The sequence below is a fragment of the Thunnus maccoyii genome, chromosome 10 (genome assembly GCF_910596095.1).
Source record: "Thunnus maccoyii chromosome 10, fThuMac1.1, whole genome shotgun sequence".
Lineage (NCBI taxonomy): Eukaryota > Metazoa > Chordata > Actinopteri > Scombriformes > Scombridae > Thunnus > Thunnus maccoyii.
In genome coordinates this window covers 16,358,274-16,385,616 of record NC_056542.1, presented here as the reverse complement: position 1 = coordinate 16,385,616, position 27,343 = coordinate 16,358,274, and the positions used below count along the sequence as shown (strand labels likewise).

Genomic DNA, 27,343 nt, shown 5'->3' with positions numbered 1-27,343 from the left:
ATTTGTTTTGTTCATCTTCTGTTTCATCATCTTGTTTATGTAGCTGTGCAGACTGTAAACAAACCTTTGCCATTTTTAAACTTTAGGTTAAAGTCGTGTTCTGATTTTTGGGAGTATTTTGATTTCAACTTCTTTTGTGCCAAGCAGATATGCTTACTTTTGAATCTTTTGTAATATAACTACTCAGTAGCACGGGAAGATTATAATCCACAATAAATTTACAGAATACAAAGTGGTAACTTTTTCTGATGCTTGAAATTTATTTACAGTTGTGATAGCTGCAACAGTTAAATTTTACACACCTATGTTTCTGAACATCAATGAATGTTGCATTTAATTTTACGTAAGTTCACTGGTATTACATATTCATTGTTCAGTTAAAAATGGTGCTTGCATTTTAAAATGGATGTTTTTTTGTAAATGTTCCTTATTGAACACAACAGTAATACATGACATGTAATTAAGTACACATAGACAGGGGATGGGGTAGTCCTGACAACTGCAGACAGAAACTGTACACTCATAACAGGTTATGTTTTCATAGCCCTCTATGTATATAGCATCAGTGTAAACAGTGTAACTCAGAAATACATGTAAACATAGTTTGGCATGAGAAAATTTGAAATCATGTAGGTCAGTGGTGGAATAAGTGTTTTTTTACTCAGGTAAAAGTAGCTGTATAACAATGTAAAATACTCAGATACAATTAAATGTCCTGCTTTCAAAATACTACTTGAGTAAAAGTACTCATTATGCAAACAAATGCCCCCTGTGGCTGATGTGTTATTATAAATTACATTATTAGATTATGATTAAGTTAAGTTAATGTTGATCATTATCAATGCATGAGTATAATTTTATTGTTGTAGTTGGCTGAGGTGGTTTAATAGTTGAGTCAACCTAAGGGCCAGGCCCCATCCAAAAGGTCACAAAATAAATCGAAGTGGTCTTGAGATGATTAACGCAAAAGAAGAAAAAGTTTGAGATGTTGCATGCTTACACTGCTTTTGGTGTAAAATTCTTATTTAAATGAAATCATCTGGAAGTTAAGAGAAGAAATCTCTTTTGTGGAACTGCTAACAACTCAGACAACTGAAACATGACAATTAAGGGGGTTTATAAGCTTAAGAGGCTGGGAACCACTGGTTAAACTCTCAACAATGCATTGCATTTTATAAGCTTATTATGTCATATGATGTATTTTAATGCAAAATCTTAATCTTAAAAGTAACTAGTAATTGTAGCAGTCAGATAAAAGAGCATCAAAACGGAAATACTCAAGTACCGTTATGTCAAAATTATATGTAAGAGCTGTACTTATAAATAAACTGAATTTCTACCACTTCTGTAGGTTCTACTTTGTATTTTCACATTTAAGAAAAGTTAGGAAAGTTTGGTAGCAATATACGGTCACTGCAGGAAGCGTAGTTTGTACTATAAGCAATGGTTTTGTTGTATAAACTGAAACATTTTGGGAGGAAAATCACTGTCGCATAATTTGGTGACGGAGAACTTCTGCGTCCGAGGGGAAAGTCAGGAACCAACTTCGCTAACTAACAGCAGGTAACTAAAACTGGATACAAGCGTGAGCTAATGTCAGCCTCAACAGCAGAAAACACAATGCACATCCAACACAATATATCGAGACCACATTAGCTGAGTGTTAAACTTAGAAAAACAGCTTTTGACTTCTTGCAGAAAGTTGGACGGTTGACGTTAGCAAGGCCAGCTAGCCGTTACATGCTAAATAGCTGTTAGCCACTTGTAACATGACAGCTACGTTTGACTTGCTAAACAGCAACTTTATCTAACTTGCGTGTGTGTGTGTGTTTATTTAGAGCTTTGTGTTTTTCCTCAGTAAAGTCTGGAGCAAGATAACAACACAACACGTATTTTTTTGTTTGCTTTGAGCACACAGCCGAGCCTCTTGTGCTACCAGCTGTCACATTTTCGGTTTGTTAGACATAAAAGTTTAGTACCAAAGCAAAATGTGTCGTGATTAAATGAATGACGCTTTGTGAATTACTCTGACTCATGTGTTGCCTTGGTAGGTTTTGAGCCTTGTGCTGGCCATGGGGGACATGAAGACCCCAGACTTTGATGATTTGCTGGCAGCTTTCGACATTCCTGACATTGATGCTAAAGAGGCCATCCAGTCAAGTCCAGAGGAGGACAGAGATGAAGTGGGGACTAATGCAGAGGAAAGAGAGAAGGGGTCCCCTCCATGCTTTTCCCTGCTCTCCTGCCACAGTGAGCCACCTGTGGTCAGTGTTATTGTGAAGAACAGAGTACGGTCTGAGTCTTGTGAAGAGGAGGAGGAGGAGGAGGAGGAGGAGAAGTCTGTCAGGGATGATGCCAAAACAGACAATCATTCAAACAGTAGCTCTGACTCTCAGATTCAGGTCAAGTTGAGTGATGTCACCTCACAGCTGGGTACTAAACCCCCCGCTGATGGAGCCACAGAACCCCAGATTGCCAATGGCTTTGAGGGATCTACCACCAGCAATCAGGGACAGGTCGACACAGAGCTGTGGCCTCGGCATTCACCGTCACTGAACGATAACGAGGGAGGATGTGATAAAGGAGTTGGATTAGCCCAGCACACAACTGATGTCATGAACAGTTTGAAGCCCCATCTCTACCCCGAGTCTTCAGTTGGCACCGGTCCTAAATCCCCACCTCCTCCCTCCCTGCATTCTTCTAGCCCTCACCTTCCTCCTCGCTCCCCCCAGACAGAGGAAACCTCTCTCCTTGACAGTTCGCCACCCTCCCCTTTACAACAAAACGGGACTATTAAGGCTGGAATGAAGCGTGTCACACACTCGGATGAAGATGACTCAGAACCAGACTTAGGAAGTCCGCTGGTGATCCAGGAAAGCCCAGAGTTTGTTATGCCCTCTCCTCCAAAATTTAAACACAGAGCAAAACCTCAGTCTGAGCTGCGTGGGTCCACTGAAACCACTTCTTGCCACATTTCTCTTCCTCCTCCCCTCTCCTCCTCTCTGGCATTGGTAAAATCTAAAGTCCAACTTGCGCAGGGGGGGCGACCTTCCACCCCCACCCATTCCTCCACAGCTCCTCAGCCACACAGCCCCCAGGACAGCCTCCCCTCTGTCAATCCGGGCTCTGCATCAGTCCAAGAGGAGAAATACCCAGAGCATGTGATTGATGAGAGGGACTCGCCTGAGAGCCCACCGCCCAGTGAGACGGGTCTTGTATTCCACAAGAGAAGCAGCAGCAGCAGCAGCAGCCCTGATTCGGTCCCAACACCAGGTCAAGCAGTGAACCACACGGCCTTCGATCCCCAAGACGAGCTCATGGAAAGTGAGCCCAGCCAAGAGGACAGGCCAGGTGACACTGAGGAGCAGAGTGAAAAGACGGCTGGAGATGTGGAAAACGAGGAGAAATGTGGTAATGGCACATCGTCTGAGGATCCTGTGTCTGCTAGCGCTGCGCAGACAGGTTCATCTGCATTGCGCCCACTCAAAGTTAAAATCAAAATGCCTTCAGGGAACTTCACAAGGACTGTGACTAGTGCGGCACCTAAAAGAAGCGTAAGAGCTCGGGGCTCAAAACCTTCACCAGAGGGTCATAACACAAGATCCAGGAAGGAGGTATCACAGCAGTCTCTTGCAGTTGCAGTTAATCAGGATGCTGCAACACTAGATGGTGCCAGTACAGTCAGAGACAAACCCGCAATGACCATCAAGCCTAAAGTTTCCCCCACAGCTGTCAGCATCACCAAAACCGCAGCCCTGCCCTCCATCTCGTCAGCCAGGGTCAGCCCAGGCGGGATCAACCTGCGGAGCCTGGGTCAGAAAACTTTCAACAGTGGGGTGACACTGCCTGCACCTGCAGCTCTACTTCCTCCTCAAAGTAGCAGCAGACCAGCCTCCATAGTCAACAGCACCGGGGCGATCATATCCAAGAGTCAGACCAACCTGGTAGAGGCCTTCAACAAAATCCTCAACAACAAGAACCTGCTGCCCAGTTATAAACCAGATCTGAGCTCTCCTCCTCCTGCAGAGTGGGGCCTTCCTCTACCTGCACAGGTGAGAAAGGTTTTCATTTATGTAAACATAAATATTATGAAGGAACAGGAGGTGACGTACAAGTATAAATAACCTGTGATATTGCATTAAAAGAGGGTTCACTACCACTTATGAACAGAAAGTCATTCGCTCTGACTTACAGGATAATGCTCCCACCAGGCAGGCCCATCATGATCTCTCAGTATAGTTTTTCAGTTTCATGCATACATATCTGAGAAGATGAATGTTTGGTCCTCTGCAGGGTTACCGCTGTTTGGAGTGCGGCGATGCCTTTGCCCTGGAGCAGAGTTTGTCACGGCACTACGACCGGCGCTCGTTGAGGATTGAGGTGACTTGTAATCACTGTGCCAAGCGCCTGGTCTTCTTCAACAAGTGCAGCCTGCTTTTACACGCCAGAGAGCACAAGGAGAGAGGCCTGATCATGCAGTGTTCACACCTGGTCATGAAACCTGTACCTGTGGAGCAGATGATTGTCCAGCAGGAGCCAACGCCAAATGGTTAGTGGAAGTTGTTTCTGTCTCAGGACCTTTGTTTGTTTATTTATTTGGATGTGAGTCTTGTGTGATGGTATATTCCTCCTTGATGCAACTCTCTCTTTTGTTTCTCCTTTTCCTCAGGTGTGCTTTCTCCGTCTCTCCTGTCACCTTCTTCAGCATCATCATCATCCTTTTTAGGCCAGGCCACCCCAAACGCAGTACCCCAGCCACATCAAGCAATAACTAACAAGAAAGCAGATGCACTGCAGTACATCGGTAATAAATGTCCTGAGTGTCAGGCTCAGTTCAGCAGTAAAGAAGAGGTGGCCCAGCATTTCCAAGAAATCAAAGCAGCACACACCACTGTGAGTCCAGTGTGTGTAGGTGTGAAGGGGGGAAAAAACATTTATTTTCTTATGAAATACAACATGAACTCTGACTTTATTCTTCTTCTGTTGTTCTCCAGTCATGCACAGAATGTTCTCCTCCAATGCTCCTGCCCAATAGCTGCAGTGCAGCAGCTCACCAACGCATCCACCAAGGCTGCCAACCGCACGTCTGCCCAGAGTGTGGTGGTACGGCCAAGCAGACGCTCTTTCAAACACATCTGGATGAAATCTGTTTGCACTCTGCACGCCGCATCGGGTACAGGTGCGATATCTCTCCATGTGGTTGTTCACTTAAACATAAAAAAGTATACTGTTGTGAAACTCAATTTACATTTTGACATAATTCCTTCTCTCCCTGCAGATGTTCCAGCTGCCTGGTGGTGTTTGGAGGGCTGAACTCGGTGAAGTCTCACATCCAACAGGCTCATTGTGACATGTTCCACAAGTGCCCCAGCTGTCCCATGGCTTTCAAATCTGCCCCCAGCATACAGAACCACATCACTGCCCAACATCCAACGCTGACTGAAGGACAGGCCATGTACTGCGTCCACACAAACACTCACAGATTTGAAGCTGACATGAAAAGAAATGTCTCTTTTACAATAATAGTTGTTTTTTTTCTTACAGCTTGATCTATAAATGTGTCATGTGTGACACAGTTTTTACACACAAGTCCCTGCTGTACGTCCACTTTGACACTCATTTAACCAATCAAAAGGTGCACGTGTTTAAATGCCCTGAGTGCACCAAGCTGTTCTCTCAGAGGAATTCTCTAATGGACCATTTCAAGGTATATCTATACATATATATGATCTAATATAGCCCAGTGAGACAAGAAACAATCTCAGCCTTTTAATTTCACTCCTTTTCCCCCTGTTCTGTTTCTCAGACCCACAAGACTCTCACATTCAAACAAGAGTTGCCTTCATCCCCAGCTACTTCCTCTCGCTCACGGCCTTCAGTGAAGTTGGAGAGCTCAGATGGGGAAGACTTGATGGATCAAGATAAAGAGGAAAAAGTGAAGACAGAGAGGATAAAGACCCCCTCAGGGTGGAAGTGTGTGCCTTGCCATGCTCGCTACACAGACCGGGAGGAATTCATTGCCCATATGGCCAAACAGCATAACAAGGTCTGGAAGTTTTACCCAGTTAAGATCTATGATTTCACTAAATTCAGTTTGTTATCAGATACAGTCACATACATGTGTGTGTTTGTGTAGATTCTGAAGAAATTTCCTTGCAACAAATGTGAGAGCTCCTTCACCACAACCTCCAGTATGAGACGCCACATCAGAGACAAACACAAAGTCATGAATCGTTCCTTCCGCTGCCAGTAAGTATCCCACATACTGTCTGACTGTACGAAACCTAAATCTAGAGGTTTGTAGTTGTAAACCCTCAAAGTCTTACAAGATTTGCTTTCAGAAAATATACAACAAACTGTGAAACTTATTGAAGTATAACTCCTGAAAGTGATTGATGTACATAAATGCTGCATGGTAAAAGTAATCCTTGCAATCAGTAGATTAGACTGGTGTGTTAAATGTATTGATAAAAATCTCATTTAAACACATCAGTAAAGGATAACAGAATATCACCACACTTTACTGCATTTGTCTCATTTAAAGGTGCTAAACTGTTTTAAATATCAAAATAGATAACTCCTTTACCTCCTGTGTGTGTGTGTGTGTGTGTGTGTGTGTGTGTGTAGGTTCTGTACTGAGAGTAAGAAAACATTCAGCAGCAGAGCACTGCTGGAGAGGCACATCCAGCTCAGACACAGTAAGGACACTGTGGGTCAGGACACATTGATGGTGAGCCACTCGCTTTGTATTTCTCACTAGAAGTCAAAAAGGAAAAACTTTTTTACTAAGATGATATTACTGTATTGGCCCAACTATAAGACAACCACCCCCCTACATACTTTTCCAACACCTGTTTTTGGGAAAATACTTTTTTGAAGACACAACACACTCAACTGGGCTAACAAAACACTTTGAGGGCTGATAACAGACTCACTATAAACTGATTCGAATACACTTACTAGCCTAACGACATTAAGACTACAAACAACCCATGATGAAACACTCTGTAGGAGCTGGTGTTACACTGATACTCTCTTCATTCAAAAATAATATCTGATATTGTGAACACATAAATGTCTAGTCCTCGAAAATATAAGACAACTCCCACTTTTTCTAACATACAGTATTTTCCAGGTTAAAATATCATCTCATATTCGGGCCAATATGGTAACAACAATTGTCTTGAATTGCTTTGGTCTCAGGGAGGCAGAAATGAGGCAGAGAGCTCCTCAGAACAGGACAACAGTTTAGGGACTCGCCGCAGACGGAGAGGACCCATGAAGACGGAGCAGGATGAAGAATCCACAGATGGAGTGAGTCCAGTGAAGAAGTTGCGCTCCTCCTCTGCACCTGCCCCATACTCTCTCCCTGAGTCGGGGTTCCGCTGTGCGCCCTGCGGTTTCACCACAGAGGGTCAGGCAGCATTCCTGGAGCACATCGTTCAGCACCGGCGAGCGGGGCCGGAGGCTAGCGATCAGCAGTGTCTGCAGTGTGGCGCCTGCTTCACGTCCATCTCCTCCCTGTCACGCCATCGCTTCATCATCCACAAAGTGAGAGACACTGACAACCAGCAAGCCCTCGGCGCGCGCTCGGCAGCCTCCCCTGTTAACAGCAGGAACCATGATTCTCTGGACGGTTTCGCACCAGCGTCGCCTTCCTCTCAGCTCTCCATGGCTCAGGGGAAGGAAGAGGATGGCACATTGGCCTGTAAGGTGTGTGGCAAACAATTTGAAAAGGCAGCAGATCTGAATACACACTTCAGAACTCACGGTATGGCTTTTATCAATGCAAGGAACGCAGGAAAAACTACCTAAGGTGCCAGATGTGAGAGGAAGGGTAGTGTCAGTAGATGATGAAAAAGTGCCTTATTTATCCCTGACTTCTCCTTTAAGTGTGGGTCAGCACACCGATGCACTAATTTAACCAAAGATTGCTAGAATAGAGTTTGTATGTGAATAGATTGTAAAACAATCAAATCTGATTCTCACTGGTCGAGACGAGCCTTAACCTTCTACGTTTGACACTCAGGATCTAACGCTGCATTTCTGTGTTCAGTAATGATACTAATGAGATTAGAGCTTCTTCCCCTGTCAGTGGACAGTTAGTCTGACTAGTTCACTGCTGTGACCACATTCACATATTAATGTGCCAGTAGGGAACTGTGAATGTTAGTACAAAATGCTACTGTGATTAAGATGGTTATTTCAATGAATGTTGATAGACAGCGACGGAATGTGACTGTTTTGATTTCAATATTTCATCCTACTGAGACTCTTGAATGCCAACCCAGGTGTTTTTTTTTTTTTGTTTTTTTTTTTGTAAAGTCCTTTTTTAAACATATTTTTAGAGAATCATTGCAGGGGTTTAGAGTACGTTAGCTCAGTGGCTATCAAGTGTGTATACTTCTAACTTATTGCCAGCCATTATCCAAAATATATGATAACATTTTAGATTGATTTATATCTTTAAAGGCAGCCATTGGCAAATATACATTTTAGTGTGTGTATATGAACATTTATTTACAGACTTCAGCTGAACTTCTGAACTAATGGAAGCTATTGTGTGTAAGATAGAGGACTGTGGATTTTGTCCCCCTTCACTTACATTAAAATCATGTTAGAGAGGGATCTTTTCGCTGCCCAATTACAGCGGCCAGTGACTGTTTTTGATATGTATTCAAGTTTCTTTTCATACGTTACTGAAATAAACGTTGACCAGTAGCTTTCTGGAAGAAAGAAGTCAACCTGAAAAAATAAAGTATGCAGTGGAAAATGGTCAGCAATGATCTGAAGTGTACACAATTTCAAGTTATTCTGGTAAAATTTTCAAAACCATTGAAATGAAGGTTTAATGCCTTTTTTTAAAATGTAATGTACTGTATTTACATCAGATTAACTGATTTATTCCTTCTCTGTGAGGAAGTAAAATGATGTATTTGGGGGTTTTGGTATTGGGGCATATGTTTGTCTAAATCCTGTTTTATGAGATCACTGTAAACAAAAGATCAGCATGTATGTGATAATGTTTATTCCTTACGAGAATCATGTGTTTGAGTATTTCTTTAGTCTTTGGCACTGCTACAGCATCTTAAAATGATTGTTCTGCATAACTGGATGTAATCAGATTACTGTATTCTGTTAGATTTTGAGTGCTGTGTCGTGTTTTGATTTTTTTTTCTTTTGTTTTTTGTCAACTAGCACTATTTTCAGCCGTTCATATCTGTCTGATAGGTTTTGGGCTTGCTTGAATATCTCTGACCACAGGATCCATAGACTGAGCTAATGTCCACTGTGTTTCAAAAAAAAAAAAGAAAGAAATTCCTTTAATTTGCTGTAGTTGTCTGTGACCTGTGTATGCTTGTGTTTACTTTCTCAGGAGATTATCCAATGCTTTAACACACATTGTTCTATTTTTATGTTTTTGCATTGACAAGATAATTTCTAACCAAACGTTTATTAAAAAAAAGATTAATAAAACTGGCACATTATCAGTTGAATTGATGTCTTATTTATTTATAACTTGTTTTTCCTCCATTTTAACAGTAATGTAACATCTCAATAAGTCAGTACATTAATCGTCTTTATTGAGTTTAATTATATGTAATTTTCCATCTGTGGCAAATATCCAAATTATGAGAGCATAAGACACCAGAGTAACAAACATCAAATATTTCTTTTAGTTCTATTAAAATATACTTTCTTAGAAATATATAGCGATAGAATATATAAAAGTGAACAAATGTTAAGGCGAAGATAAATCCCAGCACATTTTACCTGTAATCATCTGATTATATTGTGTACAACAGCCACACTTCTATGCTCACACACAAATTATCTCACAGTCAATCTATGAGAAACGTCTTCACAGCATGTTGTCAAAAATAAGATAAACTTGGAAGAATTATAAGTGCTCTATAATGATAACTTCTTAGAAAACAGAGGCTACATGTGTTTGGTTAGCAGAAGCTCCTGCGGGTTTAGCAGGTGGATGTGATGACTGTTCTCACAGCAGCAGGAAACCCATGACAAGAAAGAGAAGCGGCTTCATGAAGGCCGAGATCCCCTCAACACTCAGCGATGGAGCTCCTGGATGAGAGAGTGACATTAGAGTCATATAAAGACTGAATCCAAAGATTTCCTTACTGAGAGCCTTTAAAGGCCTCAAAAACCTTAATTTTCTTACTATTAGCAGTGGGGTCCTATGTGAACACAATTTTCTGCCAAAGTTAGAACAGTTTTGGTTATTCCATGAATAATTTCAGTTTTCCTCTGTGCTCTCCTTAGTGGTTTGAAGTGGGTGGGGCTCAGAAAAAGGTGAAGTCATGTAGTTTTTTCATTAGTGTTAGAATCAAAATGTGGACATTCAACACCATTGTCAATCTGATCACACTCACACAGTCCTGATGAAACAGATAAGTTAGTTTTTGAGAGTTTATCTCTTAAGGGCCCTGAAAGGTGAAATAATTAAACCTGCAGCAACTGATCATTTTGGACACTTGGGGGCAGCAGATAAACACAACACTGACATCACCTTTTAAGTGGATATGGTGAACTTGTTAACAAACAGGTTATTTACACATCCAGCGTATATGGAGTAACATTATCATTCATTTCCAGACAGGTTCCTGTTGACCTAATGAATATAAGTCCCGTATTCACTCTCCTTTTAGCTCTGGTTTGGTCTCCACCAGCTCCTGAGGGAAATAACTGGCTGTTCAGCTGCTGTATCTGGGTGTGAGGCTGATGAGAGCCATGAGAGTGAACCAAAATAGTAAACCAAAACAATGTGCTGAAAGACACTGTAAAGCTCCATAGGTTAAACTGCAGGGAATTACTGTCACTATAGGAGACACATTTCACATTACACCATCCATTGTATTATGAAAATATTGATTATAGCCACTTTACGTATTTTTCTTCAACATTACATTTTGATGATCACCAATTGTGATCACCTTTTCCTTACTAAGCCCTGTCCACTTAAAGCCAGTGAGAAGAGCACAGAAGAAACACAAATACAGAAGATTTTCATTTGAAATAACCAAAACTGTTCCAACTTCAGCAGAAAACTCTGTTCACGTAGGATCACATCACTCATAGTAGAAAGCTGAGAAAATATGTTTCCAGGGACTTTAATAAATAATACCAAACTTCGTTTGTTGCTTATTTAATTGTGAATATTTATTGTTATATAAATGTAATTGAAATCAAGAAGCCAGGCTCCCATGGAAGTTGTTTTTGGTAGGTAAAATTAGGTAAAATATTATTGGTTACAAATGTTGTAAAGCAGAGCTATCAATATGTTAACAGTATAACATTATATAATACTCTATGTAATAATAACAACGCAGTATTTAAACACTGCAGAATATGTTAATTTACAGCAGTGTACATGTGTCTCCCTACCTGACTCAGTTTCTTCTGTTTGGGAGCCAAAAGTAGCTCTCTCAAGGGAAGCCAGTTGCTTGCCTCCTAGTGCAGCTCGCTGTTCTTTGGTAACCATGGCAGCGTTGTCAGGTCCGAGAGCCGCCAGTTGTGCAACGGAGAGTGCCTGACAGGAAAAAAAAGAAGGTTGCACAGAGGTCAGAGGCCACTCAGATTCAGCTCACATGAAAAGAGGGACAGGAGAAGGTTAGAGAAAGTTACTCACAGCAAAGTTTTTTGGAGGAATGAGTGTGATGCAGGTCTCGCTGAGAAATGGGAAGACAGATGGATCCAAAGAAGCCAACTCATTTACATTCAACCCAGCTGAGGGAAACAGAAACAGTGCATCAGTATTTTGTACGATGCTGCTGCTGAGCAACAAACCCAAACAAAAACTAAAACTAGTTTTGCACCAGATGATGGTCCAACAGTTCTTTTTTCAGACATACTACAATGGGGTTTGGTTTCCTGAAGAGAACACGGAGTAGGGGAAATTATCTCACCAATGATGTTGCCCAAGTCGGACACTTGTGCTTCAGTCCAGGTGCTGGGCTCCCCAAAGGCGGACACAGCAAGACTTTTCAGGTACTGAGCAATCTTGAAGGAGCACTGAATACCATTCATTGAACCCACAGCATCCCTGTGACACACACATACACACACACACACACACACACACACACACACACACACACACACACACACACACACACACACACACACACACACACACACACACACACACACACACACACACCATCTTATTCTGCGGCTTATGACAGTAAAAATATTTGATTCTGCTGCAAAGAATTCATTGGTGGAGTTCAAAGGCAGATTCAAAGGTCTGGACCCAGGAAACACAAACTTTGAGTGGAATCTTGCTCTTGATTGTATCTTGATATGCCATTAAAACTATTTAAGCATCCAGAATTATTTGTTTATATATTAATAATATGAATACTGCTGTTTTCGCTCCAATTATCTCAAATTACAAGTAGTGTGTGGTGCTGACTAGTTAATATTAACTATATATATAAACTATTTTATTTGGAAATAAAAGAATTTGTGAATATAACAAGCAGAAAGTTGACATAAATAAAACCATGAGAGAGGTCTGTATGGTGCACAAACTTGAAGGCGTCCAAGTTGAGCTGTTGGATCTCGTTGGGGCTCAGGCCACAGATGAAGCGGTTCAGTGCCACCATCTCTGCAGCTCCCAGCTGATGTGCTTTCAGGTTGTTAAGTTTAGCAACGCTCTTCCACACTGACTGTATCTATTGAGATGGTTCATCTTGATTAGTGAATATCATGAGTATAACAGTCATCTGCATATTGAGCTGTGCTTATACTCAACCTGTGACTCATTCCAGCTACAGTGGGCAATTTCCTCCAGAGTGTCCAGTGAGAAGGGGAGCTTCTCCAGGTCTGAATTGGAGAAGCCCTGAGCTATGCATCCTATCTGTGTGACTGCACTCTCAGTCATCTGTGACACTGGGCCAAAGGCCTGCAGAAAGAAACACAAACACTTACTAAAATGAATAAGACTTCCAGGGGTGACTATGTTGATAAAATGATTGTAATGAACATTAAATGTAGGATTTCTACATTGATACATGCAATTACAACTTTAAAAAATTCATAATTTCCCTTGTTTTGAATTTGGAGTTTGGCGACAACTTGGAGAATAAAACTAACCAAAAATGTTAAAACAAGAGAAAGAAAATGATCATGATTCATTCAGGATCAGTGCCTTTACTGTACCTCCGTTGCTTTTTCACTCAGCACAGCCAGTTGGTCTGCGTCGTAGTCAGAAATGGACCCAAGTATTTCTACAGTAGCGAGGAAGGTGTCCTTTGAGATTGTATTCAGCTGTTTAGCTGTCCAGTAGACGTTGGTCATTTGCAGTTCTTCAATTAACTCCACATTGGGGGTTTTGTCAGGGATAGCATTATGGACAGAGTTAGTGCTGTTCTGTGACGTGGTGATGGTGAGATAGAAGAATTTCTTTTTCAGAACTTCTGAGATGTGGGGCAGGGGTGACTTTAGGAAATACAGAACATCCTTCATCCAAGGCTAACAGAGATAGAAGGAAAAAAAACAAAAAGACATCATGAAAAACGCGGGCATGATTTACTGATGATTTATTGATATCCGTATTCCAGATCCATATTCTTCATATATTTAAAATCTGTTTACCTAATATTGTCAGTCTTTTTCTCCATATTGTAATTTTACTTGTTACTTGTTATTTCTATCTACTCTCTACACAAGACATCTATTGCATGTCTGTCTGCCCTGGAAGAGGGATACCTCCTCTGTTGTTTTTGTTGAGGCTTCTTTCTTTCCCTCCTTTATGTTTTTTGTTAGTTCTTCCAGAACACAGTGTCTAAGGATGGATGGTGTCATTTTGAAAATGTAAAGCCCTTTGAGGCAAATTTGTGATTTGGCTATATAAATAAAATTGACATGATAAATGTGAAAAAGCAAATAGGACATCATGAGCTGCATCACTGTCCAGAGAAGATGACAAAATACACATAGAAAAGACCTTGTTGGGCAGAGCAGGTGTTGCACTGTCATCCAAAAGCAGGAGAGGACCAAGTGATTCCGTAGTCTCAGCTGACCAATCAGATGGATCCCTGTAGAAGGTGAAAAAAGGTGATCAGACACTTGTTTTTTCTTGTCTTTCTCTGCAGTAACTCCAGCATCCATAGAGAGCATGTCCTACCCAAAAGTCTGTTTGACCAGCTTAAGTAGTGCGGCCCTGTGGGGCTGAGGAATGTGATGACAGGAAGCCATGTCCTGCAGGGTGGAGTTGAGAACATCAGGGACCATGAGGGACAGTTGGGAAGGCTGAAGCTCACACAAGAGCGGTCCAACCCTGGACACATCCTCGATGGTCAGTCCAGATAGAGCTGTTCCCTGCAAATGCACAGTAAACACTGCATGTGTGCAACCACTGGACTCACAGTGTAATATTAATTGGTGTGCAGATGCCTTCATACAGGACTCTCTAATGGCATATATACTATATAGACTGTATGCTGGCTTTTCTTTTCCTTTGGCAGCCATTTTTATGTATCCTTGTACGTACATTGATCAGGCAGAGCAGAGCTCTCTTGGTGAGTGCGGGTCGAGAAGGGCTACGAAGAGGTAATGAGCTCAGGTTGGCCTCTTCCATCTTGTCGAGGAAGACTGGACACACGGAGTCAGGCAAATCATTCACCTTCGAAGGCCTGGGATAGTTTGAATAAGACAGAGATGGAGAAATGGAGACTGTTACTTTTTATTAAAGAATGCTTTTTAATACATGGTTGAGTAAGACAGAGAACAGAGTATATCTTCTTACAGGAGGTGAAGAAGCAAGGATGTGGGAATGTCATTCAGCTCCTCCACTGTGATGGTTTTGAAATAATCACGTCTCTTTTTCTCCAAAGTTGCAAAAAGCTTTCGGGCTGCACATCCTGTCTGAAAACATATATTTGTTATAAATGAAGCGCACATGTTAACATTTATTTCTATGTGTATGTATACTGTATGTGTGAGTATATACATACTTGTACTTTGGAGAGCCACTGTGGCACCTCGTCTATGGCCTCAGCCAAGTCCAAAGCATCACTGTCAGCAACTTTGTCAATCATCTTACAGGTAAGGCCCTGAAGGATTGAACGCATCCTCCTGTTCCAATAATATTTTAACTGTTAGCATATAAAGCAATGGCAGAATATACTGTGTGTGTATACATTTTATACATTTCTGGAATTTCTGGTATTTTGGCCACTGCTGTATATCTTACTTATACTGAAGTTGCTTTAGATCATGTAACTTTTTTGCCAGGAAAGCCGCCTAAGGAAAGGAAAACAAATGGGGAAGTGTGGCACCAATTCTTGAGTAAACACACCTCATTAACTTCAATAAGAATTAATTGATTAATTTGTGGAAGATTCTGTGATCCAGACTACATTAATTTAACATCTCTTTAACATTAAAACAATAAGCGGTGAGATAATAGAGATAGCCACATATTTCAGAGATGGATTCAGGCAAAACAGAGGTCACCTGTGGCAGACTCCAGATTTTATTCTCCACTTGGTCCAAAGAGGTGATCTTTGCTTTGTCCAGGTTGTTAAGCGAAATGCTGCGAAGCAAAGGGCCAGGCAGCTTCTGCACCAGCTCTGAGGGATCTACATTCTCACGCAGCTAGAGGGGAAACATTTAATTCCTCTGATGAAAATGATATTTACAGTGTATGTCAAATACACAGGATACCAACGATAATACAATTAATCATTCATTTCATCTCCAACGTGTTTTTGTCTCCTTATTTTTCAATTCAATACTTTATTGCTATGTCAATACATCTGATAGGAATTTGCTTCAGTATAGCTCTTAAAAACAGACAAAACACACATATAAAGCAGATAAAATAGATAAAACAAGAACTGCAAAAATAGTTATCACATTTATTCATAATTAATGTCCTGCATAGTATCATCTTGTGGAAAAAGTGCTTTGTGCTGCTACATTTGTTTTAAAGTGCTTGTTGCTTTGTGCTGCTATGTACCTATTTTTAAAGTGCTTGTTGGCTAATGCTTTCTCTGCTACTGCAAATGCATTTGTGTCAGATTTCAAATATTGAACAGCCTCATGATATGTGCAGTTCCTGAGGCGAGATGTCCTACAATTAAGACTCTGGAGTCTCCTTCCTGAAGGGAGGGGTTTGAAGAGGAAGCTAGCAGGGTGAGAGGGGTTGATAATCACCCTCTGCGCCTTGCATCTGATATGTGTGGCATATGTGGAGGAGACAGAAGGAAGATAACAGCCAGTGATCTTAGATGCTGTGCGTACCACTCTTTCCAATTGTCCCCTCTCAAGGGAGGTTGTGTTGCCATACCACACTGTGACTGAGAAGGTGAGGACACTCTCCACAGTAGCACTGTAAAATTGCAGCATCGTCTTCCCAGTTACACCAAACTCTTTAAGCTGGTGCAGAAAGTCATGACTGTCACTGCTTTGTCATTTGCAAATTTAATAATCTGCACAGATTCAGAATGGGATACACAATCACTGTTATGAGTACAGCAGATGTGACCCCAGTGTTGAGGGTCAGAGGCCTAGAGGACATGTTACCTACCTTAACCACTTGCTTCCTATCAGACAGAAAATCTAAAATCCAGTTGCATAGAGACTGATAAATTCCCAGCACCTGGAGTTTATGGAGGAGTTTATAGTTTATAGTTTAAGGGGCACGATGGTATTAAATGCCGAACTAAAATCGATAAACAAAACCCTTGCATAGGTGGTGGGGGCCTCCAGCATCGTCTACAGACCTGTTAGCCTGACAGGCAAACAGGCAAACTTTTATCTTAATATTTCATCACAATCGTTTCATATTTTCATCACATAGTTTCCTACTCGTCTCTCCTTACTCACCCGCTGCAGCACGGCCTTCAACTGCCCCCTTCTCATCCGCTTGGAGATGTTCTTCAGACCCTCTGTATCACTGAGAATCTCCTGGGCTTCGACATGCTTGAGCATACAGCTTGGCACACCTTCCATAACCGACTGAAGTACCTTCAGCTCCTTGTATGACACCTTTTTACACTAAGAGAAAGCAGAATGGGATAAGTACAGAGTGAGAGGTAGAGCATGAGAAAGACAAGCTACCAGCAATGTAAACTCACCTTCTTATTGCCCAGCTGGTTCTTGATCAGAGTGCACACTTGGGCCTTTGTCCATTGGACGTTGGGTCCCAGGGTCTTGAGAATTTTTTTGAGATCGGTGTCAGGGATCATGGACAGTTGTTTGGGAGACAACAAGGTAACACAACCGCCCAGCTTGCTTACTATTTCCAGAATGTTGGTGCTGTTTGAATTTGATATCACAGACTCAAGAAGGCGCTTCTTCACCTTGAGTCAGGAGGAGGTAAAAAGACAAATAGCAAACAAGAGATTACTAAGATTCATGAAATTAATTCCATCTGTTACTTCAGACCTGGCAGCAAAAGACATGGGTGTGAAAGACTGGGAAAGTGAGGTATACCTTTATGATTCTGGGGCTGTTGCAGTCGGCAATCTGAGAGAGGAATTTCTTGCTGAGATCAGGAGTCATGTCTGGAGCATTGTAATAATAACAAGCCAGTGTGCCAAACCTGAGGAAGTTCAAAGACAAAATGTGGTGATTATTCTAACTAACTCTAAATGTAATCAGCTCTCTATTATGCCAGTTACATTCATCTGTATTATGCAACTCCCCGTAGCACTGCTTTAATCTACTAACCAAAAAAATTAAATTCTAAGACTTCAAAATTACATGATATTTTCTCTCATGATGTCTTTTATAGAGAATTATTGTCATTAACGTATTTGTTGGTCGGTCCACCACTTTAGTCCAGACTGAAATATCTCAACAAGTATTGGATGGATTGCCATGAAATTATGTCCAGACATTTGTTTTCCCCAGAGGATAAATCCTACTGAGCTCTACTGATTGATCATCTGCCACCAGCAGGTTGACATTTGTGGCCTTTAGTGAAATCTCATGACAACTATTGGAGGGACTGTCATGAAATTTGGTACACAAATTCATCACCAAGGTGAACATACTTTTGCAATCCCTTGACTTTTCATCTAGTGACATCGTCAGGCCAAAATTTCAATTTGTCTAATACTTTGGGTTATGACTAATACAAAATATATTAGTATTATTAATATTTATGAATTAATATTTAAGCTAATGACATTCCCATCAGCATCAACTGTAATTTGTGTTTGAAGCTAATTAGCTAATGTTAGCATGCTAACATGCTAGACTGAGATGGTGAATATAATAAGCATTATACTTGCTTTACATCAGTTTGCATTGTTATATGTGTGTCACATGTGAGCAAGTTAGCATGCTGACATTAGTGTTAAGCTCAAATCACTGCTTTGCCTAAGTATAGCCTGACAGAGATGCTATTGTGGACATTTTTTGTTGATTTGTTCTTTCTTTTATAGTGAGTGAGTGCCTGTAACAAAGCTCTCTCTCATATCTGTTAAGACTTTTACTCCTTACAAACCCCAAACCTCAACACTCAACAGCAGACGACAGAGGTGTGACATTCAGGGTACATAGTGAATAGCAGGCATTGAGACCACAAGAGTCTGTTCCTCTGTTCTCTTCTGTTTTGTCAGGAAATGACAGATGACAGTTGAGAATGTTTAAAAAGGTATTTAAGGCTAGATCTTCAGCCAGCAATGCTCTCAACCACCCATCCACACAGTTTTAATGTACTAATATACACACATTTATACATGAATACACACTTGTCTATATGCTCTGCAATCTCCTTCTGTCCACTGAAGCACTCTTGAAATTTTTGGAGAAACTTCTCGCCCAGTCTGGGGCTCATGGGGGTCACCCTACTCAAGGTGGATCTGAACTGGTCTGAGTGGAAAAATTCACACAGCTAGAAGAGAATGTGAAGGAAACAAACCAAGAGAGCAACAAATTAAGATCTTGCTATTTCCAGTTTCATTTGCGCTTTAACCTACTTTAAACAAACCCTAACCTTTTCTTTAGGAGATGAGTCAACATCGTGTGGTGCTAAACGGGAGAGGTAAGGCCCCATCATGATCAACGCCTCCAAGTTCAGCCATTTCAGTGAAGGTTCGCAGCGCTCCATCAACACTACAGAATAAATGAGGCTCTTACAAGTCACATTAATACCCACACAATACCTCAAAAGCTACACCTTTACATATCTGTTTTAAACATCCTCTTACATAGACAACAGAAAAGAAGCTGTCTGTGATTTGCATGATTTCCTGGATTTAAGTCCTATCAAAAGATCTGGACAAAAACAAATGCAAACATAGTCACTGTGGCTTGCAAATATGTGCACCAAAAACACATGAAACAGGTGCTGTTATTCTGTGGCACACACAATCCTCCACTATTCTCTTTAGCGTTCATTGAACAACCAGCCTGTTCTGTTGCTTGTTGTTTAATTTGTGGTTTGCTCTATTTCAGCTGCTTTGTTCAATCCTTTCCTCTGACATTTTTCCCTTTTTCCTTTTTCTCTGCAGCCTCTTTATTTCTTAAGTGCTTGTGCTCTCTTCGGTTTAGTCAGTTCTTTACCTTATGCGTCCCATCTTTTCTTCTCATCTTTCCTTTCTTTTCTCTTTATGATTAAAATAAAGAATATGAATTGATCTGATTATCTCATAAATAGTTAGTGGTGAATATATCAGAATGTGTAACTAGTTTTTACTGTAGGAAGAGGTTTCTGACTTGATGGGCTTAACTCATTTCTTACTTGATCTGGAGTTGGATGATGGCCTCAGAGAACAGTTGAAATAGTTCTCAGTGATCTGCTCTTTTGCCCATTTTAACACTTGAGTCCTTTGATGCTCGGACATGGGATCATACGCCCCCCGCAGCATCCTCATCCTGGAACGAACGGCAATTTTACAGTGTTAAAAAAAGTTGATGAAAGTTGGTGAGGAAAATAATTGTGCAAACACACTCACATCATTTTCATGTTTTGGCCCTCTACTCTGGTAGGAAAGATCATTCTTTTCATACTCAGCAGCGCAGGTTTGGCAGCCAACAGCAGTGCCTCATAGTCGCCTGAGTCCATGTTGTTTTCTCCCTGGGTGGTCAACGTCGCCCAGGACAGAGGAGCCACAAATGCTCGCATGTAACATGCAGATGCCTCCTGAGGGAATGACAAAGATGGCAAACATGATTAGCAGCATTAATTTATGGATTATATCCTCTTTCCTTAGGTTCTTGGCATTAGTGGGGAGTACTGACAGAGGAGTTTCTCATCAGATTGATCATGGTTGAAAGATGGGTGCAATTCCACATCTTGTTTGTCTAAAAAGAGAGAGAGAAAAGAGACAATCAGTGTGTGTGGGGTAAGGCAGGTTTGAACAAATAATGTATAAAATGACCCATCGACAATGAGCATAATGGTTTTAATCAATAACTAACTTGCTATCCAGAATAATAAATATACAAAATGCAAAACATGTTTCAAACATTGTTCGTTGAACGACTCTTGTAAATGTGGTTGACTGCATGCGTACCATTTTATCTGGCTTATCCAAGGGGACACGGCCAAGTGAGTCTTGGTCGGCTCTCACAGTAGAGACTGAATCCAGGACATCGAGAAAAGCAGATTGCAGGGGGTTGGATTGGTCAGCATTTCGGTTCTCCGTCGGCAGGTCACTGAAAGAGAAATGAGAGTGGAAGCAAGAGCTGGTGAGCAGAAATGGTTTTTGATATCATATTTTGTATTTCATTCATTAATTCATTTTATCCTTTAACTATCAAGAGAAATTTGCACTTTACAGACACAATAATTAGTCCCTACTCACATCTCCCAGCAAATAAATCTCTTCACAAGCGTCTAAAACATTTGTACAAGCCTAAAGAACAGGCTGACATCATACCAACTTAAAGTAAATGGCTTTAAAATGGATCTCAGTGTTTAAGAGAATAAATGAAAATAATTCATGGATCTCAGTGTTATTATAATGCATTGACCATAGCTACTGCCAAATTGGCATGTGGCAAGTTTAACCTGTAACACAATTCGGGAGGGGAAAAAAAACATTTTCTGGCCTATTCATTAAATTAACTGTCATGTTAAATTACCTGTTATTGAAGATTGAATGCAGCAGTCTCATCTTAGGTATTGGGTATCCTGTAACATAGCAACCCTCAATATTTTGATTTTGATACATCAGGACTGGTCTGATTATTTGCTATGACTCATGTTACAGAGGACACTCATAATGCATGCAAACATACACTGCCACATTCACACACCCAGGACGGGGATTAGTATTTGTACAGTGAATTACATGTTGACATAATGTTCAAATGCATGTAAGACACCCTTTTCCTCTCTCTCTCTCACACACACACATACACTAACAACATTAAAAAGTGTGTTGCGAGTTCTCTCACCCTTATTCTTGCACTTCATCATCTGATGGAAATAAACACACATTTCATCATTAAATGTTTATGCAGTATATAAGACATTTAGACGAAACAATTACACTCAAAATAAATGTGAACAACCCTAAAACCTGACCAACACTTACTTATGGGATTCTCATACAGTATATAAACAAAACAACATGCCATTTAGATGATAGGAGAAGATGATGAGTTTCAGATTACTACGTACGACTATCGCAAGTTAACAGTGTAACATGCCCAATCTGGACAGTTATGGTCTGCTGGAAGAAGCTACTGATGTCAAGCTGTGATGTTTTCTACAAAAATCATTAAGGCACAAAGGGCGGGTATGGAGCCAAGAGGCCTGTGGATGACGGTAACAAGCAGGTCATAATGCAAAACAGTTTTATTCTCTGTGACAGAATGGAAATAAAGGGACATTTTTCTTGTACTTGATAATTTATTTTATCATAAAAAGGTGATTTAAACATAAAAAACAAAATTTCTTGAGGATCTTACAGCATTTTTAATAACTTCCTGGCACAAACCCAGCTTATTAAACCAAGTTTTAACAATGATACTACATTCAAGCTGAAAGAACTGCACAGAAGATAGTATGGAAAAAAATAACTACAGCATAAGAACCAGACCATTTACCCTCTGTGACCATAAAATAGCAGGATGCTATTCCATTGCAATTACTACTAATGAATGAAATTTGAACGCCATGAATGAGTGCATGTGTATACTCATCCCTCCCCTGCATGAAATAAAATTACATCAGGAATGGAAAATCTTTTCACAGCATCTGGGACATGAGGACAAAGTATTGTGATCGAAAAATTGACAGAGCTCAGTTATCTTTTCAACAGAGAAAACTGTGACTGTTGGACCTAAAAATGTGTATTTATCAAAAAAACAAAAACAAAAAAAAAGTTGTTTTGCATACTGCTTCTAGATGAGACATAATCTCTTTCAAAAGTATTCATGAAATTACATACCATTTTTTTGGCCATGTCCTTGAAGTCAGGTTTCTTTCCAGGCATCATATCTGGTTGGATACAGCAATAATGAATAATTATTAAGGCATCTTGTCATTAAGGCTATTTCATTCTGTATCATTCTGATTTAAGCAATTTCCAAGATGTAAGAGGAGATGATGCATGTGGTTGTGTTGCTGTTTACCAAAGGCTGCACAGGCCACAATGAGTAGAAAGAAAAATGTTCCTCCTTTTGGAGCCATGCCTGCCTGCCTGTTGAACATGATGACATAATTCAAAGTGTACATTAAGCAATTTCTATAGAAATATATTCCTTTCATTACATTTTCTTTCCATGAAAGAAAAGAAGTAACCCTCCATAGGATGCTATAAGTTCTCTAGTTGTTATAGAACTTGTCTCCATGCGAGCCACCTGCTGTTTTCTGACATACTTCCTCCTCTGAGGATTTGTGCTCATACTTCCCTGGTTACCATATTCGTTACTCATCCTATGGGAGGCTCTGTGGACTTTGGAGGATAACATGCTGTGAAAAACAGGTACATGATGTACTGTGGAATAACATTTTGTCAGCCTCTTTTCTCTCCTGCCAAACATCTCTGAATTCCTCAGTGAGTCTTACATAATGAGAGTTCCCTCTACTTTGGAAGTTTGTATTTTGCTGTCATCTGATTTGCTTGCTTTCCACTGATTTGACTTCTCATTTTAATATCAAATGATTACCAGGGACATTGTAGGATAATGACCTCTATTGTCCCAAGACAGTGTGTGACCTCTTTTAAAGTCAGACTAAGATTACGATTTTAATGTGTAATTGTTTATTTGCTGGTTATATAATGTATTAACATGACTTTATGGAGCTAATGATTGAAGCATTCAAAACAGTTAAAACATACAAAATACACATATGTATCAAACTGTATGATATTGCGGCAATGAAACTGCTTCAACATCATTACAAATATGAAACTATCAACGCATCATAAATACAGAAAATAAAACAAATAACTTTTATGACTATTCTAAAAATAATACATTTATGTACAATTAAGTTATTACTTACAGGGTCTGCGTCTCCTCTCTGAATGCAATTCAAAAAACAGGATATTGACAAAGTAAGGATGTGTTTTGCGCTTTTCTCTCAAGTCTGATGTGAGCTGGGTGGCTACCTGTCCTCGACTGAGCCAAAGCAGGTGCATGGTTTTAAAATAACAGTGTGTGTGTGTGTGTGTGTGTGTGTGTGTGTGTGGGAGAGAGAGAGAGAGAGAGAGACAGACAGACAGACAGACAGACAGACAGGGGTTAGGAATTATTTTAATTTTTTTGATCTTTTAATTAAACCAATGTAGACTTGAAAATCTAACACAATGACACAATACTGAGTGACAGGTTAACAATGAATCAATAAATAATAGGTATCAGTTGAAGGAGCAGTCATTTATTTATTTTTGAAGTTAGACAACAGGATGTATCTTACATAATTTCAAATTAAAGCTGATTTGATGGATGAGTTAATAAATTCCATACACTACAACTTAATACAGAACTGCATTGTCCAAATAGAATTATGTAACCAAAAAAACCCCCAAACAAACAAAAGATTACCACACAATAAAGGCTCTATTCAACGTCTCCATGGAGAAAGCTGGCAAACATAAAACAGCAGCTCTTGAATATTGAAATGACCACATTTGAATGTCAAGGCCACTGCAAAAATTCCACTGTAAACAGATTTAGATGCTAAATCCAACTATGACAGGAGCTCAATGGAAAAACCTCACGCTTCTCTCCAGGAGTTAATAAATTAATTAATTAAAGTGTAATTTTCACTACGTCTAATGTGTGACTGTAACTCTGAAAGTGTATGTTTCATTAGTAAGTCTAATCCTTATTTTGTGATTTATAAATTTATATTTTCCAAACAAATGTGTATCCAATATTCCAATGGCACAATGTACATAAAAAAAGGAAAAAACAAAGAAAAACTGCAGTTTCATCTAAAAATAAATGAGTCAAATAAATATCTTGACTGGTTTTCGGTAACCTCTGATTTTTCACAATCTGTGTTCCAAGTGGTCCACATAGTCGAGAGGACACAGTCCGTATCTAGATCAATACAGACTACAGTGTGTCCACTCATTAAAGTTCAGTACATGGGTAACAGTAAGAATACAAAAAGATGGTTTTGGTTCGCTTCACAATCATGTGGGTGATGTGACAAACAGAACAGTGTGTGTGTAATACCCTCAGGACATCCTCTTCTCATTAACCTCTAATTGCACTCATTAGGAACGGCTATTACCATCTTCCCTCATAGCCAACTTCCTGCATATGTCTGATAACAATCTGACAATTGGACTGACATAAATCCATTCGTTACTAAAATAGAGTCCACACAACACACATGTTGATCGGTACAGAGAAAGACACTCAGGAGAAACTTCCAGAACCACGACTGTTTCACTCCATGTCACTGTTTCCTTCCATTTTGGAGCCAATAACCACATGAAGGTTTGGGTTGGTGAAGTGATCTGAAGGAGACCATTGACACTAGTTAGTGGTGAAATTATGCGTGTGTGTTTAAAGTATTGTTCATTTGGATCATCACTAGTCATTACTTTTGCAACAACTAATTTTCTTGGGGTCCATTTAAAAGATAAGGATAGCTTCATGCTGTATTTTTCTTACTGTCAACAATGCATTAGCCTGTCTCTCATACTTTTAGATGTCCCTACCGTGTCAGTGGCACTCAGCTGTTCCTACTAAATCTTTAAAAACAGGTCATGTAGCTTCATTGTTAGAAAAAGTTCAATATTTTTATAAACCAGCTGGACGCTATGGTTTTAAGCAAATAATATTCAAACAGGAATTAATAGTACATTTGTTTGGGACGGATGATTTTAATGGTACTCAATGGAACAGTGTGACTCATTGATGTATTTTTGATCATTTTTGGACAACATTGGAGGTCTGTAGTACAAAAGAAGAAGCTATACTGTATGTATGTATGAAGCTACTGTAGGTTTTAGCAACAATATTAAGATCAATTCATTGTTGGTTTTTGGTCTTTTCATTAGATTTGTTGACAATAAGAAAATATAGAAAGTCACAATCCTGTAAAATAAAATATAAAGTATAATCAACACACTTACAGAACAAATAATACAGTTACAATACCATTACACCAAGAAAAATACATTTACATCATAACCAAACACGTGACATATAAAATATTAAATAGAGTGATTGGCTGTGTGTGTTTGTGCAGAACTCACCTGCAGCAAATTCATGAATGTCCACAGGCCTTTTAAGAAGCACATCTCTGTGAGTGGAGGACAAGGATGTGAGAATTATCAGGCACAGTATGAGGATTATTGATGTGTGTGTGTGTTTTCAAACTAAAAGTTCACTTCAATAGTTCAGTAGTGGTCAAGAGGCTGCGTGGAGGTTTGAAATGCATTAACCTTAAAGCAGCTCAGACTTTTATTGGAGTTAATTTGTTTGTGAATAAATCTTCAACATCCAACATAAACCATGTAATGTAAAATATAATGTTACATACAGAGCAGCTTAGAAGAAGTTTTGAAAGTTTATCAGTAAATAAGAACAATGGCTAGTTTGCAGACAAACTCTGATGTAAAATTAAAAAAAAACCCAAAACAACAACAAAAAAAACATCCTTTAAAATAAATAAATAAACCTATGACAGCTTCAGAGTCAGCAGCCAAACTGAACTGACTTTAATCTAAAAGTACTGAGTGTTAATTTAGATTGTAATATTTTGTCTGCTTGAGTTTATTTAATAACCTATTTACACAAACCTTAATTTGATTGGGTTTTATTATAGTCTATAGATTTTCAGCATGTAATTGTTCCGGCCTTATTTTATTTGTATTTGAGATGTTAATATTTATATTTAATATATTATAATATCAGTTTGAAAACCCTTTCGTCACACATGTAGCCTAAATACAATAAACCCTCGCTCTATTTGTAGTTAACTTTAAGTTGCCTATACTGTTTATTTGCTCGTTTCCTTTATCAAACCTACAATTAGATACAGCAAAGCAGTGAAAGGGACACTACAGTAGTGCTAAGAGAAAAAACAAAATGTGCGGATGTTTGTTTGAGTTTTATATGCAAATAAGGTGTATGTTGGATTTAATCTTGTCTCGGTGTGTTTTGTCTAACACATAACAGTTCATCAGTAGACACCGTGAGCAAGGTTAGCTGAAAGTTATTCTCTCTCTCTCTCTCTCTCTCTCTCTCTCTCTCTCTCTCTCTCTCTCTCTCTCTCTCTTTTCCCAAATCAGCGGAAGATGAGCTAACCTCAGAAAGTCGCCTATCAGGACCTCCACTTCTGGATGCGACCTCAAATACTTCTCGTTTTCGATTCTCGTCTTGATCTGGAATTAAAAGAAAATGCATTAAAATGCAGTGTGGGTTTAGCTAATATAAGCTATATAGCTGTTAAACGCCTGCGTTGTAAAATCCCCACACAAATCCACTGTTACCTTGAACTGTCGCAGTTTTTCTTGCTGCTCAGCGCTTAAAACACCAACGTCCAGTTTCGTCAAGCCGCCTTTTCCAGCCATCATTTCTCTATAATGGTTCGTCTAATTACCTTTCTGAGGACACGGTGCACCTTACAGTACACCTTACAATATAAAACTAAATATTTATAGCACAAAAACGGCCATCTGCTACTGACACTGTTACCACGACTGACAACAACAGTTGCTATGGAAACGACCTCCGGCAATGAATGGCTGCGCCCGCCAGGTGGCGACGTACTCCAGGATAATACGTCCACCGCTTCTATGCATTTCTTTTTTTTTGCTTGTAATAAACTTAATTCAGCTTTTAAAGGAGAGGTTCACATTTTTTTCAAGTCTGTCTTAACACAACAGTCAGGTGTTCATAAGAACATTGAAACAGGTTTTCCTCGCTGTAATCATTCCTC

The 27,343-nt window shown here is 39.8% G+C and overlaps 3 protein-coding genes across 3 annotated transcripts; 1 reads left to right on the top strand and 2 right to left on the bottom strand.

The window, feature by feature from the left end:
• The first annotated feature begins 45 nt into the window (after positions 1-45).
• znf687a (zinc finger protein 687a) lies at positions 46-9,497 on the top strand. The gene is made up of 11 exons (XM_042423721.1): positions 46-1,563; positions 2,052-4,052; positions 4,294-4,549; positions 4,670-4,893; positions 4,995-5,179; positions 5,279-5,455; positions 5,545-5,707; positions 5,807-6,046; positions 6,137-6,249; positions 6,628-6,730; positions 7,204-9,497. The coding sequence occupies exons 2-11, from the start codon at positions 2,073-2,075 to the stop codon at positions 7,813-7,815; spliced, it is 4,053 nt and encodes a 1,350-aa protein (XP_042279655.1). The 5' UTR covers positions 46-1,563; positions 2,052-2,072; the 3' UTR covers positions 7,816-9,497.
• On the bottom strand, positions 9,489-23,585 carry otoa (otoancorin). Its single transcript, XM_042423722.1, has 28 exons — positions 23,444-23,585; positions 22,567-22,634; positions 22,383-22,432; positions 21,385-21,406; positions 21,070-21,118; positions 20,499-20,640; positions 20,224-20,286; positions 19,938-20,125; positions 19,724-19,857; positions 18,977-19,095; positions 18,732-18,874; positions 17,467-17,575; positions 17,109-17,333; positions 16,858-17,028; positions 15,484-15,624; positions 15,221-15,270; positions 14,982-15,102; positions 14,774-14,892; positions 14,519-14,660; positions 14,153-14,346; positions 13,973-14,063; positions 13,186-13,497; positions 12,779-12,928; positions 12,556-12,698; positions 11,928-12,064; positions 11,651-11,748; positions 11,407-11,551; positions 9,489-10,086 (listed from the first exon to the last, which is right to left on the bottom strand). The coding sequence occupies exons 2-28, from the start codon at positions 22,622-22,624 to the stop codon at positions 10,004-10,006; spliced, it is 3,399 nt and encodes a 1,132-aa protein (XP_042279656.1). The 5' UTR covers positions 22,625-22,634; positions 23,444-23,585; the 3' UTR covers positions 9,489-10,003.
• Positions 23,586-23,798: 213 nt separating this feature from the next.
• LOC121905904 (RIIa domain-containing protein 1) lies at positions 23,799-27,131 on the bottom strand. Its single transcript, XM_042424489.1, has 4 exons — positions 26,895-27,131; positions 26,710-26,786; positions 25,656-25,702; positions 23,799-24,911 (listed from the first exon to the last, which is right to left on the bottom strand). Exons 1-4 carry the CDS (start codon positions 26,976-26,978, stop codon positions 24,841-24,843), a joined length of 279 nt encoding a protein of 92 aa, XP_042280423.1. The 5' UTR covers positions 26,979-27,131; the 3' UTR covers positions 23,799-24,840.
• Positions 27,132-27,343: the final 212 nt, after the last annotated feature.

Excerpts from the sequence above, each read along its gene's own strand:
- LOC121905904 (XM_042424489.1), bottom strand. The coding sequence starts at position 26,978 with ATGATGGCTGGAAAAGGCGGCTTGACGAAACTGGACGTTGGTGTTTTA. Across the intron at positions 25,703-26,709 it reads CTGATAGGCGACTTTCTGAG|AGATGTGCTTCTTAAAAGGC; the intron begins GTTAGCTCATCT and ends CTCCACTCACAG. Across the intron at positions 24,912-25,655 it reads CATTCATGAATTTGCTGCAG|ATCACTTCACCAACCCAAAC; the intron begins GTGAGTTCTGCA and ends GGTCTCCTTCAG.
- znf687a (XM_042423721.1), top strand. The coding sequence starts at position 2,073 with ATGGGGGACATGAAGACCCCAGACTTTGATGATTTGCTGGCAGCTTTC. Across the intron at positions 4,894-4,994 it reads TCAAAGCAGCACACACCACT|TCATGCACAGAATGTTCTCC; the intron begins GTGAGTCCAGTG and ends GTTGTTCTCCAG. Across the intron at positions 6,731-7,203 it reads TGGGTCAGGACACATTGATG|GGAGGCAGAAATGAGGCAGA; the intron begins GTGAGCCACTCG and ends CTTTGGTCTCAG.
- otoa (XM_042423722.1), bottom strand. The coding sequence starts at position 22,624 with ATGGCTCCAAAAGGAGGAACATTTTTCTTTCTACTCATTGTGGCCTGT. Across the intron at positions 22,433-22,566 it reads TGTGGCCTGTGCAGCCTTTG|ATATGATGCCTGGAAAGAAA; the intron begins GTAAACAGCAAC and ends GTATCCAACCAG. Across the intron at positions 14,064-14,152 it reads CTGGTCAAACAGACTTTTGG|GGATCCATCTGATTGGTCAG; the intron begins GTAGGACATGCT and ends CACCTTCTACAG.